Here is a 16,313-nt window from a genome sequence, read left to right on the forward strand (position 1 = left end):
TGGTAGTTTTGTGTGATTTATATACAAGGTCTCCCAAATCCTTCTGTGCTCAAAGTGTACAAATTCATTGTTTCCCACTTTACATTCCATCTACCAATGTTGTGTCCACTTGTTTAACCTGTCTATATTGCTTTGCAAGTCACTGTCATCATTTGCCTTCACATCTATTTTTGTGTCATCCATAAACTTGGCTATTGTACATTCAGTTTCCTCATCCAAGTCATTAATATATTTTAATACAGTGTGGCCCCTGCGTTGATCCCTGTGGCACTCCACTGGAAGGCCATCCTGCAAACATCCCCTTTATCCCAACTTTCTGTCTTCTTTTAGCAAGCCAATCCTCTAGAATCATAGAATCCATATAGTGCAGATAGAGGCATCAAGTTTGCACCAACCCCCTGAAGAGCATCCCACCCAGATTCATCCTTTTCCTGTAACCCCACATTTCCTATGGCTAATCCATCTAGCCTACACGCCCCTGGACACTACAGATAATTTAGCACAGCCAATCCACCTAACCTGCACATCTTTGGACTGTGGGAGGAAACTTGAGCACTGAGAGGAAATGCATGCAGACATCCCTTCTAAAATCCAAATATATTACATCCTCTGTTTCTCTTTTATTTATTTGTTAGCTACCTTCTTAAAGAATTCGAATAAATTTGTTAGGCATAATTTCCAGTTTGTGAAGCTGCAGTGACTCTGCTTGATTGTCATTATATTTTGAAGTGATCTGTTATTACATCCTCCATAATAAACTTAACATTTTCCCAATAACAGATGGAAAGGCAACTGATCTAGAGTTTTGCTACTTTTCATTTCTCTCCCTTTCTTAAATAATGGTGTTAGATTGAGAGCTTTCCAAACCTCTGGGACCTTTCCAGAATCCAAGGATTCGTGGAAGATTATTATCGGTGCATCTACTAACCTTATTGCTACTTCTTTTAATATCTTAGTTCTCATCAGATCCGAGGGACCTAATAGTCATTAGCACCATTAGTTTATTTAATAATTTTTCTCTAATGATAATTATTATATTTATTTACTCTTCCCCACTTTAGACTCTTGACAATTCATTATTTTCAGAATGCTCTTATTATCTGCTACCATGAGAAGTGATGCAATTTATTTATTCAATACTTCTGCCTTGTTTTAGCTCCTAATTATTATTCCTCCCAGACTCATTCTGTAAGGGGCCTATGCTAACTTTAGCCTTTCTCTTCCCTTTTTTCAATGTATCTAGAGAAGCTCTTGCTGTCCACTTTGATATCAGTTGCAAGTTTACCTGAAAGTTTATCTTCTCCCTCATTATTACCTCTTTCATTTAAAAAAAACTTTTCCAAACTTCTGGCCTGTCACTAATCTTTGACACATTGTATGTTTTTTTTGTTCAGTTTGATGCTATCCTTAACATATCTGGTTAACCATGGTTAAGAGAAGGTAATTTGGCTTTTTATTAACAACTTTTTTTTCCCCTTTTGACCCTATTTACTGCTGTTTTCCTATTTGAGTACTCTGTCCCTTCATGTTCCACTCTGCATAGTGATATTAAAATTCCTGCCGTGTAATTCTGCTATATTGTCTTGCTTTGTAAGCTTACATCTCCCTTCTCCCACACCATTCCCACCACTAACGATTTTAAAGCCCTTCCTACAGTCCAGTTATTTGATTCACTAGGTCACTAAGTATATGTCTATTGCTTTGAAAAAAGAGGAGACTGCAGTAGTAATAATCTTGGAGTTAAAATGATGTGTTGTTGAAGTCCTATTGCATGTCATTGTCTGTGTTTGCTCCAAGTTGCCTATCAGTCTTCATATTATAGTAACTTATTTTGGCTTGTACGTTTTTAAAATTATGATTTTGGCACATCTTAATACGAGCCATGGAATTCCACTGAGGAAAGTAACAGTTACACAAAATTAAAGATTACTCTTTTTCTGAAATAATGGGTGATAATCTGGCAGCCTGCTTTTGCGTGGTTTTCTTTTTCACTAAAGTCAATGAAAGGAAAATCAGACAGCGTAGGTGACTGATTTAATATTGTCTATTTTGCTCTAGTGCCGGAGACTATTTTCACTCGCAGTATATCAAAAACTATAATATAAAAGAGCATATGTTTAGCCAATGCAAGAGGCATATTTGCAAATACATTGCTAGTTTGTAAAAATACTGTCAAACAACTTCAACTCCCTTCTGTTTTTCTCACTGAGAAAATTCCACAATGTCTCATCACGCGTTTCTTGCCTCTATGAGGCTTTCGGCACAACATATCCCTCTATTCTCAACACTGTGACTGCTATACTTTGAGAGGGTAAAGGACGAGGAGATTCCACCCTGTATTTACTTTAAGTGCTTGTCACTTGGAAGTAAATAACTATTGAAGTAAAAACTACTGATGGCTAAATAGCAAGTATTTTCAATTGTACCTCCTTTACTTTATATGGTAGATGTCACATAAGATGCCACAATAAAGTCTAAATGAGAACTTAAATCATCAGTTTGAGTGAATTAACTGGTTATTTGCTTAACTCTATCTTCTGATATTATCATCAGGTGCCTTAATTATGCATTTTTCACCAACAACTGTTTTTTTACGTCAGCCAATGATGGAAGATATTACCGAGGAATTGACCATTTTCTTGTTTTTCTTTGCTTAGGGTAAGCATTAAGGAATTATGTGCAGAGAAACAGCATGAGTTAGATTCAGAGTTAAGTCCTCCTGATCATGTTCCACTAATGTTCCTCATCACCAACATAAAAACATAATTTCCTCAAGTAAAAGGGCATATTTTTCCTACTACAGAATCCACTCTCTGTGCACAAAATTTAGTGTCTCCTAGTGTTAAAATATAGGCTTGAGTTAAGTTAGATTTAAAGTGCTCGAGGGCATTTCAGTTCAGAAGTTTAGAGTTTACTTAGAGAGTTAGTTTAGCTTTAGAACTTTACATTGACATAGAACTTAAATTCTCAATGCAGACACTGAGCTTGACATTGTTACTAATCCATTCAGTTATCAAAGTAGTTTGATAAACTGTGTTCCAGACTTTTCTGGAATGTCGTTATCTTTGATTTACACCATAAATTACACAGTTTCTTGCTTTATAGAATGCCTACAGTGTGGAAACAGGCAATTCAGCCCATCAAGTCCATATCGCACCTCCAAAGAGTATTCCAAATAGACTGAACCCATCCTTATAACCCTGCATTTCCCAAGGCTAATCCACCTAGCCTATGCTTCCCTGGACACGATGGGAAATTTAGCACAGCCAATCTGCCTAACCTATACATTTTTGGACAGTATGGGGAAACCAGAGCACTCGGAGGAAACCCATGCAGACATGGGGAGAATGTGCAAACTCCACACAGAGAGTTACCCAAGGCTAGAATTGACCTCAGGTCACTGGCACAATGAGGCAGCAGTGCTAACCATTGAGTGACAGAGTTACCCGAAAGAACTTCCTCTTACTTGCGCACTGCCTAACTCAGCTATTGCACATACTCCCGGGTCTCCAGCGTGTCAGGTGGGACACTAATCACTGTACTGGTGAGGAGTTCCTGAAATTCTTTTCATGAACATACTTTAAATTTTCCTGGAACAGTCATTTAAGCATATCACTGCAAGCAGAATGGTGAATGAGGGATCTTGGTAACAGTGCAACCATCCAGAGAAATCTTTTAGAATTGTGAACACAATCAGTTCAATTTTCAATGCATTCAATTTTCAGATCCTATCTAAGTTAGTAATATCTCCTACCTAAGCAGCCTCAGATAAAACAACTATGGCTTATGGTGCTGAATGTAAAATGTGACCTTATTTTGTCCACTGCTCAAGTGTGCTGCAGGCGCTTGAAGGTCCTACTTTGAGGGACTATGTCCTGCACCCTAAAGATGTCTGAAATGTGCCACCCATTATAAAACGTCAGGTAATATTCAAATATCTCCAAATGCAAGCATTAAAGCAGTGCTAGATCCATTATCCATGCAAATAAGGTTGTGTTTAAAGACTTTTTCCATTCTGGCTCAGAAATGGAGCACTATGTGAACCCATGTACACTGTTCAGATTCTCGAACTCCCAGATATCCACAGTGGGACTGCTGAAGGTCACAAACATGAAATAGTTTTTCTCTTGAGTTATTTAGTCAGGATTTTTATTGCTGTAGGTTGCTGCTGTCCTCCATTCACCTCAGCATGGCCACCAGCTGTCCCCTCAAACTGTCTACCCCAAACCTCCACTGTTCACCTCTACTGAATCCCACTTCCAATCTAAGGTCTGTCACTTGTCTAAAATGGTGATCCATCTTGACTACCTGACAGACATTTGCAACTCACTAGAAATATTCAGATGAGATTAGATCTTAAAAAGGTCTTGGACCTACAGCTTCTTGATTGCGCTGCATTTTTGCATTTCTGCTCCACACTTGCTTTGGTATGCGCAGACACTTCAGTGTCCTCTGCAATATTCTTAATAGACATTAAATCTGAGACACAATGATAAAGAAGTATTTCAATGAGTTTTAGCTAATGATTAAAACATTATGAATGATCATTAATTTTGTCATGCATTTATCAATTACTTTGAGCCAATAAATTTAAGTGTACTTGTGCCATTAGTTTACAACCTCAGTAGCTATGGCCCATAAAATGATGTAAATCCAGGAAATTTGTGATAGGCCTTTAACTAAGCCAAAGATTGCAGTGGAAATATGGTAATAACTTTGGATGGTCATGACCAGGTTCTAGGTAAGCAACACAAGATACGTGAATTTATGGTGCAGCATCAATATTGAAGTCACTAACACCGTAAATGTAATACGCCTATGGATATGAACTTCCAGTTGTGGCAAAACTACATTAGAGAGTCGTCACAACTGGCCCTCTAAACATTCAAAATAGTAAGTTCTGGAAGGTTGTCCTGTTCATGCAGTTATTCATTTATCCATAAAACTCTTAGTTAAACAGGCTGATTAAATTTCTGGACAAACAAGAAATGCAAACAGGATTGTGCCTAGCTGAACTCAATTCACAAGTACTTGTCTCAGATCCTTAGAGAGCAAACAAGACTCTCATTGCATTCATCTGAGCTGGATTTGAACTCAGGTTCCAGGGACCAGTTTAGTTTGGGATTATGTTCGGCATGGACTGGTTGGACTGAAGGGTCCATTTCTGTGCTGTATGACTCTTTGAGCATCAACTTTTGGGTAAACAGTAGGATAGTGGTAACGTCATTGTGCTAGCAAGCTAGAGGCCCTGGGTAATACTCTGGAGGGAAGCTGCCAAGGTCCTTCTTAGGATTCCCTCTACCCTGCCACTCCAGTTTGAATGTGACTTGGATTGGCACGGGAGATGGTTAATTTCCCACCTTCTCATAACTGATCGTAAACTGGGTCTAGGCCCGAAACGTCAGCCTCTCTGCTCCTATGATGCTGCTTGGCCTGCTGTGTTCATCCAGCCTTGCACCTTGTTGTCTCGGATTCTCCAGCATCTGCAGTTCCTACTATCTCTGTAAACTGGAGCAGTGTGTGTTTGCATATTAATGAAGTTCAAATCTCAAAATGGCACAGGTAGTACCACAGATTGCACTGTGTCTTAATCCACTCCATTCTCTGATCCCGTTTCTGTTACTTTAACTTCCTCCCCACCTCAGAAATTAATTTAAAAGATTATTTTTCTTGCATCTGTGTAGTTTCTTTATTTTACCACTCTCCCAGCAGAAGATGAAAGTAGATTTTGTGTTGGACACTATGTGATACACCATCTTTCATGCTAGTGCAGGTAAACAATATTATCCTGAAGCATGTGAATCTTTTCTCAAAGACAATTGCTTCAAATAAAATTGATTTCAGAGACTTACTTATCAGGATTTTCTACTTCTTCTGTGACAAAATTCATGTAAAACCTGGATAAAACAAAAATGAATAGTTTGAGGACAATCTTATAAAACACAACATCCTGCAGTTTAAACAAAAATCATTCAACACAATTATTTAAGTTATCGTGGAAATGTAATTGCGAGCATAATCTCAGGAGTTTAGCTTTAGTGTGCTAAGAACATTTTTCTTCTGTAAAGATCACTTTTCTTCTCAATTCTGTTCTTTTGCACCTTTATGTACAGAGACTGAGAGCTCTTACCATCCAGAATATGCATACATTCCAGAATAGAAAGCAAGAGGAACTCCCATAAGGTTAAATTCTTTTGTTTGAAATGGCTGATTGAAATGTTGTGTTTCTCCTGTGGAATGTGAAAGGAAAGAAGATAAGCAGGAACATCGTAAATATGATTACAGAGGCTGATACAGGCAAGCAATCTGATTAATCATAAACAAAACCATTCATGATTAGTAATGCTGTGTATCCTTCATACTGACTGGAAAATAAGATCTGCATTTATGTAGCATTTTTGTAACATCAATAGGTCCCAACGTACTTCACAGCCAATGATGTATATACATTGTACAGTTTTCGGTGTAACTTAGGACTTGGCAGCATCCAATTTGTGCACAACTAGCTTCCACAAACACCAATGGGATAATGACTGAATAATATAGTTTTGCAATGTTCATTGGGAGACACACAATATTTAGGTTTTCAGCAATAACTCCCCCTGCTCTTGATCAAAAAGTGTCTGTCAGAGATTTTACATCCATCTTAGATTTTGCTGTTTAACTTCTCATTCAGAGGACTGAATTTCTGACAGTGCAGCACTTGCCCCTCACTGGGCTGAAGCGTCTGTCTAGATTTTGTGCTCCTGGCAAAGTTTTCAAACTGGGGTCAGGAATCTGAACCGTTGCTAAATCCTCAGCCAGTAAGACATCCTTGTTCCTCTTCAATTAAAGTGGCACAGAGGAGGCTCTGGCTGCTGCAGAAAGTGCACCTCCAGGGTCTCAGGACAAAGGTGAGCAATTTGGGGACAGGGGGTTTGCTTTGGTTGGGATATGCATTGGAGCAGCGAACTCAGAAATAAGGGCAGGGCTGGCTTTCGGCAGGCTACCCTATCCAATATCTAGTCCCTCAATGAGGCACTGATTGTCTATGATTGAGGGGATGACTACCGACAGCATCCCCACCCCACAATCACCCAGCAGTCGCTAGCTACTCTCTGGGGCACATGGCAAAGACTCACTGAGTTAATCGCAGTAGTGACAGGCTGAGTCCTCTAGGCAGTTATTTATTGCCACTTAAGGACCTCAACTGATTGTAAGCGAGGAAGATTAACATGGGCCTTCTTACCCAGGACTTATCTCCAACAGAGAAAGCAATAGGAAAACAATGTGGCTTCCCGCATCAAAGCTCATCACAGCCAGGGGCAGAAGATTCCAGCTGTTATCTTTTGGAGGAAATATTAAAACAAGGTCCTGTTTGCCCTCTAAGGTGGACATAAAAGGCTTTATTTGGAAGACAAGCAGCAGAATTGTACCTGGTGTCTTGCTAAATATTATCCCACGTAAACATTATCTGGTCATTAACATGCTACCATTTATGGAATCTTGTTTTGTGCAAATTGTTTGCCACATTTCCTACTTTACAACAATGAAGCACTTTGCAATTCACCGGCTTCAAAGCGCTTTGAAATGGTAAGACGTTGTGAAAGGTGCGATATAAATGCATGTCTTTTATTTTCTTTTAGTGCAAAATGTCCCAGTGGTACTTAACTGACATACTGCATCTTCTTGGCATGCCACAAATCACACTATCATAATGTCACATTGTTGATCAATACCAATCATTTTCGAATAGCAATGCTGTCACTTCAAAAAATTGGTGTGGTCTTGCGGTCCACTGTAATGTCCGATCTCACCAAGCAGTCTGTTTAAAAATCAGGTATATCTGCCTTTGTTTCCAGAAATTCTTAATATCAAAAATCCTTTCAGTACTTCAGGCAGTGTAAGCAAATCATATCACTGAAAGTAAATTTGCAGTACAGAATAAAAGTAGTTCAGCTGTCACAGTAATAGACCCTTTACTTAAGATAATGCCATTTTTGATAGATTTGAAGTAAAATATGACAACTGATAAGACTTCTCCATCACAAATGAAGACGAAACAGCAATGTTTAATGGGAGTGATATTAACAAAAGCAGCAGAGAAAGACTATTTGTAATTCGTCATCGTAGAACATTCAGTGGCTCTGCAAGAGTTCTAAAATGAAAAAAGTGTATTGCAACTGCTTACCTTTGAATAAAGACATCATTCCAGGGAAGATGATTATTAAAATGGCAGCAAGTTTGCAGAATGTCAAAAAGATCTGTAGCCGTGCAGTCCAGCTGACACTCATGCTGTTAATATACATTACCGCAGCTGGATAAATAAACAGGACAAAACAAATACTGTTACCCCAGGTAACAACATACCCCAACAAGGGTACCACTGACTGGCAACTTGATCGAAACCAATGCTGCACAATTTCCTTCATATTATTGTAAAACATAGAACATAAAGGTAACCAAAGACATGATAAATAATAAAGGGTCAAAATATTGACAACATGAGCAAAAGAAAAAACCAAAAGAACTGCGGATGCTGTAAATCAGGAACAAAAACAAAGTTGCCGGAAAAGCTCAGCAGGTCTGGCAGCATCTGTGGAGGAGAAAACAGAGTTAACGTTTCGGGTCCGGTGACCCTTCCTCAGAACTGATGGTGGCTGGGAAAACGTCAGTTTAAATGCAGAAAATAGGGAGGTGGGTGGGGTAGGGAGTAAATGATAGGATAGAGCCCGAAGAGAGAGAAAGACAGTGGGACAGACAAAGGAGTTGCTAACGATCAGGCTGGGAGGGTGAATAGTTGTTATTGGGGACTGTTAGTGACTAACAACAGGGGGTGTGTAGTGGCAGGCTATGTGGTAACAAGGCCTGGTGTGTGGGGTGGGGGCCTGGGACATGGGAGAGTTTAGGCCCTAAAATTATTGAACTCAATATTGAGTCCGGAGGGCTGTAGGGTCCCCAAGCGGAAAATGAGGTGTTGTTCCTCCAGTTTGCATTGGGCTTCACTGGAACACTGTAGCAAGCCGGAGACAGAGATGTTGGCCAGAGAGCAGGGTGGTGCATTGAAATGGCAGGCAACAGGTAGTTCAGGGTCTTTTTTGCGAGCAGAATGTAGATGATCTGCGAAGCGGTCACCAAGTCTACGTTTCGTTTCCCCAATATAGAGGAAACCACATTGTGAGCAGCGAATGCAGTAGACTAGATTCTTGGAAGTGTTGCTTCACCTGGAAGGTATGTTTGGACCCTTGGATACTGGGGAGGGAGGAGGTAAATGCGCAGGTGTTGCACCTTTGCCGGTTACAAGGGAAGGTGCCGGATGGCTGTGGGGAGGTGTTGGGGGTGAAGGAAGTATGGACCAGGGTGTCCCGGAGGGAACGGTCCCTGCGGAAGGTGGACAAGGGAGGGGAGGGGAATATGTGCCTGGTGGTGGGATCTTGCTGGAGGTGGCGGAAATGGCGTCTGATGATCTTCTGCATGTGGATGCTGGTGGGATGGTAGGTGAGGATAAGGGGAACCCTATCGCTGTTGCGGGAGGGAAGAGAAGGGATGACGGCAGAAGTGCGGGATATGGGTCGGACCCAATTGAGGGCCCTGTCGACAACGGAGCTGGGGAATCCTCGGTTGAGGAAGAATGTGGACATTTCGGAGGCTCCCTTGTCGAAGTTGGCCTCATCTGAACATATGCGACGGAGATGGAGGAACTGAGAGAATGGGATGGAGTCTTTACAGGAAGTGGGGTGTGAGGATGTGTAGTCCAGGTAGCTGTGGGAGTTGGTGGGTTTGTAATGGATATTAGTGGCCATGAAATGGAAACAGAAATGTCAAGGAAGGGAAGGGAGGAGTCAGAGATAGACCAGGTGAAAGTGAGGGCAAGGTGGAAATTGGAGGCAAAATTGATGAAGTTTTCCAATTCTCGATGAGAGAGGGAAGCAGCACCGATGATATCATCAATGTATCGGAGAAAGAGTTGTGGGTGGGGGCCGGAATAGGACTGGAAAAGGAATGTTCCACGTACACCACGGCAACCCCTCTTACCTGAAGAAAATGAGAGGAGTTGATAGAGAAGTTGTTGAGGGTGAGGACAAGCTCAGCCAAGCGGAGGAGGGTGGTGGTGGGTGGGGATGGTTCAGGTCTTTGCTCCAGGAAGAAACTGTTGTTAGTCACTAACAGTCCCCATTAACAATTATTCACCCTCCCAGCCTGATTGTTAGCAACTCCTTTGTCTGTCCAACTGTCTTTCTGTCTCTTTGGGCTCTATCCTATCATTTACTCCCTACCCCACCCACCTCCCTATTTTCTGCATATAAACTGACATTTTCCCAGCCACCATCAGTTCTGAGGAAGGGTCACCGGACCTGAAACATTAACTCTGTTTTCTCCTCCACAGATGCTGCCAGACCTGCTGAGCTTTTCCAGCAACTTTGTTTTTGTTCCTGATTTACAGCATCTGGTTTTTATTTAGTATTTAACTCACTGCCACATCTCTTCCAGGCATGCCCACATTGAAGAAGTTCTGCTCCTCTCTCCAATGGGATTTCCGTTCCAATCTCTCTTCTTGCCCACCGACAATAATTTCACTGTCACTCATGGTGTTTGACCAGGTATTTGCTAAAACTCGTTTCCACAGCCATATCACATTCCTCAGTGACTGCCTCCGGCTCAGACTCACCCACGTGGATTCCAACTGAAGTTTCATCCCTCATGTTTTGAATTCTCCCAGGATCACAGATACCTCCATGACGTTCAACGTTCCACAGACAGCTGCTCTTGCCACATCCTGAGATCCACACCCAGTGCCATGTGGCGCCACATGCGCACTCTCAACCTTTCTCTCCAACAGCATCATAACACACTGGCTCAGGGCTGCACCACTCCGCAGTTCCACTTCATCCTCCGGCTCATTTGTCGTGCTAAAAAGATACTTTTTCTTTTCCTTTCAGGCATCAAGGCCCACAAGATGCACCAACTCAAAAATACTCATGGCCCTCTGAAACCTACCTATTCTCACCTTCCCTCTGACTCTATCCCTTCCCCCAACCCCCCCACTTCCTGTCAGGTATTCACCATCCCTCCTAACCTTCCGCTCTCTGATGCTGAACGCTCCGTACTCAGCAAAGGCCTCAGCTTTATCCCCCTGCATCCCCACCTTAACGAATTTCAGGCACGACATGACGCCAAACTCTTCTTCCGCTGTCTTCGCCTCCGTGCTCATTTCTTTGGACAAGAGTCCTCTCCCTGCCCCACAGACCCCTTTGCCCAACTCCAACACTCTCCCTCCACCTGGACCCCTCCCTCTGGCGTTTTACCTGCACTCGATCTTTTCATTGAGAACTGTCGACGTGACATCAGTCGCCTCAGTTTCACTGCCCCTCTCAACAAATCCAACCTATCTCCCTCCGAACTGACTGCACTCCGTGCACTCAGATCTAACCCTAACTTTCTCATCATGCCTGCCGATAAGGGTGGTGCTGTTGTAGTCTGGCGTACTGACCTCTACCTTGCAGAGGCTGAGCGCCAGCTCTCAGATACCTCCTCCTACCTTCCCCTGGACCATGACCCCACCATGGCACATCAGGTCATTGTATTCACTATGGTTACGGATCTCATTTCATCCGGTGATCTCCCCCCCTCCACTTCCAAGCTAATAGTCCCCCAAACCTGCACAGCTCGTTTCTACCTCCTGCCAAAAATCCACAAACAGGACTGTCCAGGTAGACCCATTGTTTCAGCCTGCTCGTGCCCCACAGAACTCATCTCTTCCCACCTTGACTCAGTCTTCTCCCCCCCGTCCAATCCCTACCCACATACATCCATGATTCATCTGACGCCTTACGCCGGTTTCAAAGCTTCCAGTTTACCGGCTCCAGCCACCTTCTCTTTACCATGGGTGTGCAATCCCTTTACACATCCATTCCCCACCAGGAGGGTCTTAGGGCTCTCCGCTTCTTCCTGGAGCAAAGACCTGAACCATCCCCATCCACCACCAACCTCCTCCGCTTGGCTGAGCTTGTCCTCACCCTCAACAACTTCTCTATCAACTCCTCTCATTTTCTTCAGGTAAGAGGGGTTGCCATGGGCCCTAGTTATGCCTGTCTCTTCGTGGGGTACATGGAACATTCCTTGTTCCAGTCCTATTCCGGCCCCCACCCACAACTCTTTCTCCGATACATCGATGATATCATCGGTGCTGCTTCCCTCTCTCATCGAGAATTGGAAAACTTGATCAATTTTGCCTCCAATTTCCACCCTGCCCTCATTTTCACCTTGTCTATCTCTGACTCCTCCCTTCCCTTCCTTGACATTTTTGTTTCCATTTCTGGGGATAGACTGGCCACTAATATCCATTACAAACCCACCGACTCCCACAGCTACCTGGACTACTCATCCTCACAACCCACTTCCTGTAAAGACTCCATCCCATTCTCTCAGTTCCTCTGTCTCCGTCGCATATGTTCAGATGAGGCCAACTTCAACAAGGGAACCTCCAAAATGTCCACATTCTTCCTCAACCGAGGATTCCCCAGCTCCGTTGTCAACAGGGCCCTCAATCAGGTCCGACCCATCTCCTGCACTTCTGCCGTCATGCCTTCTCTTCCTTCCCGCAACAACGATAGGGTTCCCCTTATCCTCACCTACCATCCCACCAGCATCCACATGCAGAAGATCATCAGACGCCATTTCCGCCACCTCCAGCAAGATCCCACCACCAGGCACATATTCCCCTCCCCTCCCTTGTCCACCTTCCGCAGGGACCGTTCCCTCCGGGACACCCTGGTCCATACTTCCTTCACCCCCAACACCTCCCCACAGCCCTCCGGCACCTTCCCTTGTAACCGGCAAAGGTGCAACACCTGCGCATTTACCTCCTCCCTCCCCAGTATCCAAGGGTCCAAACATACCTTCCAGGTGAAGCAACACTTCCAAGAATCTAGTCTACTGCATTCGCTGCTCACAATGTGGTTTCCTCTACATTGGGGAAACGAAGCGTAGACTTGGCGACCGCTTTGCAGAACATCTACGTTCTGCTTGCAAAAAAGACCCTGAACTGCCTGTTGCCTGCCACTTCAATGCACCACCCTGCTCCCTGGCCAACATCTCTGTCTCCGGCTTGCTACAGTGTTCCAGTGAAGCCCAACGCAAGCTGGAGGAACAACATCTCATTTTCCGCTTGGGGACCCTACAGCTCTCCGGACTCAATATTGAGTTCAATAATTTTAGGGCCTAAACTCTCCCACGTCCCAGCCCCCCACCCCACACACCAGGCCTTGTTACCACATAGCCTGCCGTTACACACCCCCTGCTGTTAGTCACTAACAGTCCCCATTAACAACTATTCACCCTCCCAGACTGATCGTTAGCCACTCCTTTGTCTGTCCAACTGTCTTTCTCTCTCTGGGCTCTATCCTATCGTTTACTCCCTACCCCACCCACCTCCCTAGTTTCCGCATTTAAACTGACGTTTTTCCAGCCACCATCAGGTCTGAGGAAGGGTCACCGGACCCGAAACGTTAACTCTGTTTTCTCCTCCACAGATGCTGCCAGACCTGATGAGCTTTTCCAGCAATTTTGTTTTTGTTCATGAGCAAAAGAAAATCTATTTCCCAACATCCACGCTTACAAATGTTCCATTTGGAACTTACATGGAATCAATGTGGAATGTGCCTATTGTGCTTGCAATTTATCACACACCAGGTTTCCTAATTTCAGAAGATATTGCTAGCATGGTTTGAGAATGAGGCATAGCCTATATACTGTCTTGCAGAGAGGGATAGCATTATCAGAGACTGAGTTATCCAGAGCTGTGCTGATAACCCTCCTGGTAGCTATTGACAGATCTGTTTTAGCACAGATGCTGGTGGTAAACCTGTCAATCCACAGTGATGAGAAGTAAAGAAGTAGAGAAAATGGCTTGCATGGATAACATGGAAAAGACCATTGTCTAACAAAGAGAATGATTAGATTAAAAAGTTATTTGTTAAAGGTACAAAGTTCCTCATTCGTGTTCCCACAAGAACTGTAGCGTGGCATTTTATTCTGCATGTTAGCGAGATAGCTATCCTTGTAACCTGGCAGTTTATGATCTGTGATAGTAGGAACTGCAGATGCTGGAGAATCCGAGACAACAAGGTGCAGGGCTGGATGAACACAGCAGGCCAAGCAGCATCATAGGAGCAGAGAGGCTGACGTATCGGGCCTAGACCCTTCATCAGAAAAGGGGGAGGGGAAGGGGGTTTTGAAATAAATAGGGAGAGAGTGGGAGGCGGATAGAAGAGGGATAGAGGAGAGGATAGGTGGAGAGGAAACAAACAGGTCGAGAGGCGGGGATGGAGCCAGTAAAAGTGAGTGTAGGTAGGGAGTTAGGAAGGGGATAGGTCAGTCCAGGGAGGACGGACAGGTCAAGGGGGCGGGATGAGGTTGGTCGGTAGGAGATGGAGATGCGGCTTGAGGTGGGAGGAGGGGATAGGTGGGAGGAAGAACAGGTTAAGGAGGCAGGGACGAGCTGGACTGGTTTTGGGATGCAGTAGGGGGAGGGGAGATTTTGAAACTTGTGAAATCCACATTGATACCATTGGGCTGCAGGGTTCCCAAGCGGAATATGAGTTGCTGTTCCTGCAACCTTCGGGTGGTCTGTAATGGTTATACCTTACCAAGGAGTGAATGCTGTATGACTCTGGAGATATCTGCAAATTCTTTCATTTACACTGTTGTAGATAATACTGTTCACTGTAAGTCCTTTTTCCAGACTATTCCATCCTTTTCTCGTGATCCCTTTCACTTGACTGCCAATAATTACTGTTACATTGTGATATATATATAATGTCTCATCATATCCATTTTCATTCCACATTATACTCAATGTAGAATCTCTTAAGACATGTCCTACAGTACATTTTAAACAAAACTAAGAGCTTTGGATCAGGATTCCTGTGGAAAAAAGAATCAAATATTTTATACCCAAGTTCTAGTGTTCCTCACTCTCTCACCTCAGGAGCATTTAATTCTCAGGCAGGAAATAGACAGGAAGTAGAAGCCCAAAGAACAATTTTATTGGATCTCTATCTCTCTCTCTCTCTTGCATTCGCATCTTACATTTACTCAGGAGCTCTGGGACTTCCTCAAAAAGGCAATCTCTGCCTACAATTGCGTTAATATACAGGAAAAGGTTAGACATCTGCAGTTTTCTCATCTCAGTTTACTCTGTCAGCAACAGAAGGGTGTCCCTCTTAAAGCATATCTGAAGAAACTGTTGCTGGGCTTATTGCACCTAGAACCTCAGCCAGCCAGACAGCAAAGAGTTTCCTTCTTTGACCTTCCAAAAGCAACTAATTTGCCTGAGGCTTATAACTAAGGCTACATTTTCAAGTCATGTAAACAGTACAGCACATCATGCTCCAATGCCAAGACAAAACTGGGTCGAGGAGGAAAAGAATTTTGGGGCCAAGGTGTACAACACATTATTTCATCTTTGGTTCTTGGTATCAATACAGCCAATGATCTTTAGCTCTCTGCGATCGAAATGGATTTAAGTACACAGGCATCCACATTGAAAAGAAGTAGGAGGTGCAAATATATCCAAGGCACAGCTGTAGGGAGCAAGGTATAAACAGTGCACAAGACCCGTCAAGGACTCAAAGATCTTAGCTTGGTTGTGTTTCCACAATGAGCTTGGAGCAGCATTTAAGCTGCACAGTGTCTGTCTGGACAGAAGGTGGAATGGGCATCACAATTCAAAATCTTTTGCCACAAGGCTGGTGATTCTATTCACTATCTTGCCCATCACCCTCTTTCCAACCAAAATGTTCTAGCAGTGCCCAGCAGGCAGCTGGCATCCCCCTTGGTAAACCAGTGTTACTTGCAATTCCAACCCTGCCTCTCCATTCTCTGTGGGAATGACGTCAAATATTACAAATCTACAATCTTATAATGGTGGTAGTTCAGGTGAGGCACTGCTACATAGGCACCTGAAACACTTTAGCTGTGTTGTGGCTGGTGGTTACAGAATGGAATAAAGAATAAAATGTAACACTGGAAAGAATCTGGTGATTATTTTGTTTTAATTAGGGCACTGCTGTGTGGTAAAGCTTGATTCTTTTTAACTTGTCATCCAGTACAGAAATCATCCTCAGGATAGCAAATGTAAACTTAATAAAAACTGAAAGAATGCTGATTACAGCAGATGCTGTAAGTCAGGAACAAAAGCAAAGTTGCTGGAAAAGCTCAGCAGGTCTGGCAGCATCTGTGAAGGAAAAAACAGAGTTAATGTTTCGGGTCCGGTAACCCTTCCTCAGAACACTTGAGGAAGGGTTACCGGACCCGAAACATCAACAAATGTA

General features: G+C 43.4%; 1 protein-coding gene across 1 annotated transcript in view; it reads right to left on the reverse strand.

Annotated features, from left to right (window-relative positions):
- Nucleotides 1–16,313, reverse strand: part of LOC109914015 (cystine/glutamate transporter) — a 168,906-nt gene that overhangs the window by 77,552 nt on the left and 75,041 nt on the right. Inside the window, exons 4-6 of the mRNA XM_048603297.1 lie at nucleotides 8,171–8,296; nucleotides 6,131–6,230; nucleotides 5,853–5,897 (exon numbers count right to left, since the gene is read on the reverse strand). Of these exons, the coding sequence (XP_048459254.1) occupies nucleotides 5,853–5,897; nucleotides 6,131–6,230; nucleotides 8,171–8,296 (271 nt within the window). The remainder of the gene's footprint in view (nucleotides 1–5,852; nucleotides 5,898–6,130; nucleotides 6,231–8,170; nucleotides 8,297–16,313) is intronic.

Source organism: Rhincodon typus, chromosome 1, assembly GCF_021869965.1.
Source record: "Rhincodon typus isolate 14 chromosome 1, sRhiTyp1.1, whole genome shotgun sequence".
NCBI classification, from domain to species: domain Eukaryota; kingdom Metazoa; phylum Chordata; class Chondrichthyes; order Orectolobiformes; family Rhincodontidae; genus Rhincodon; species Rhincodon typus.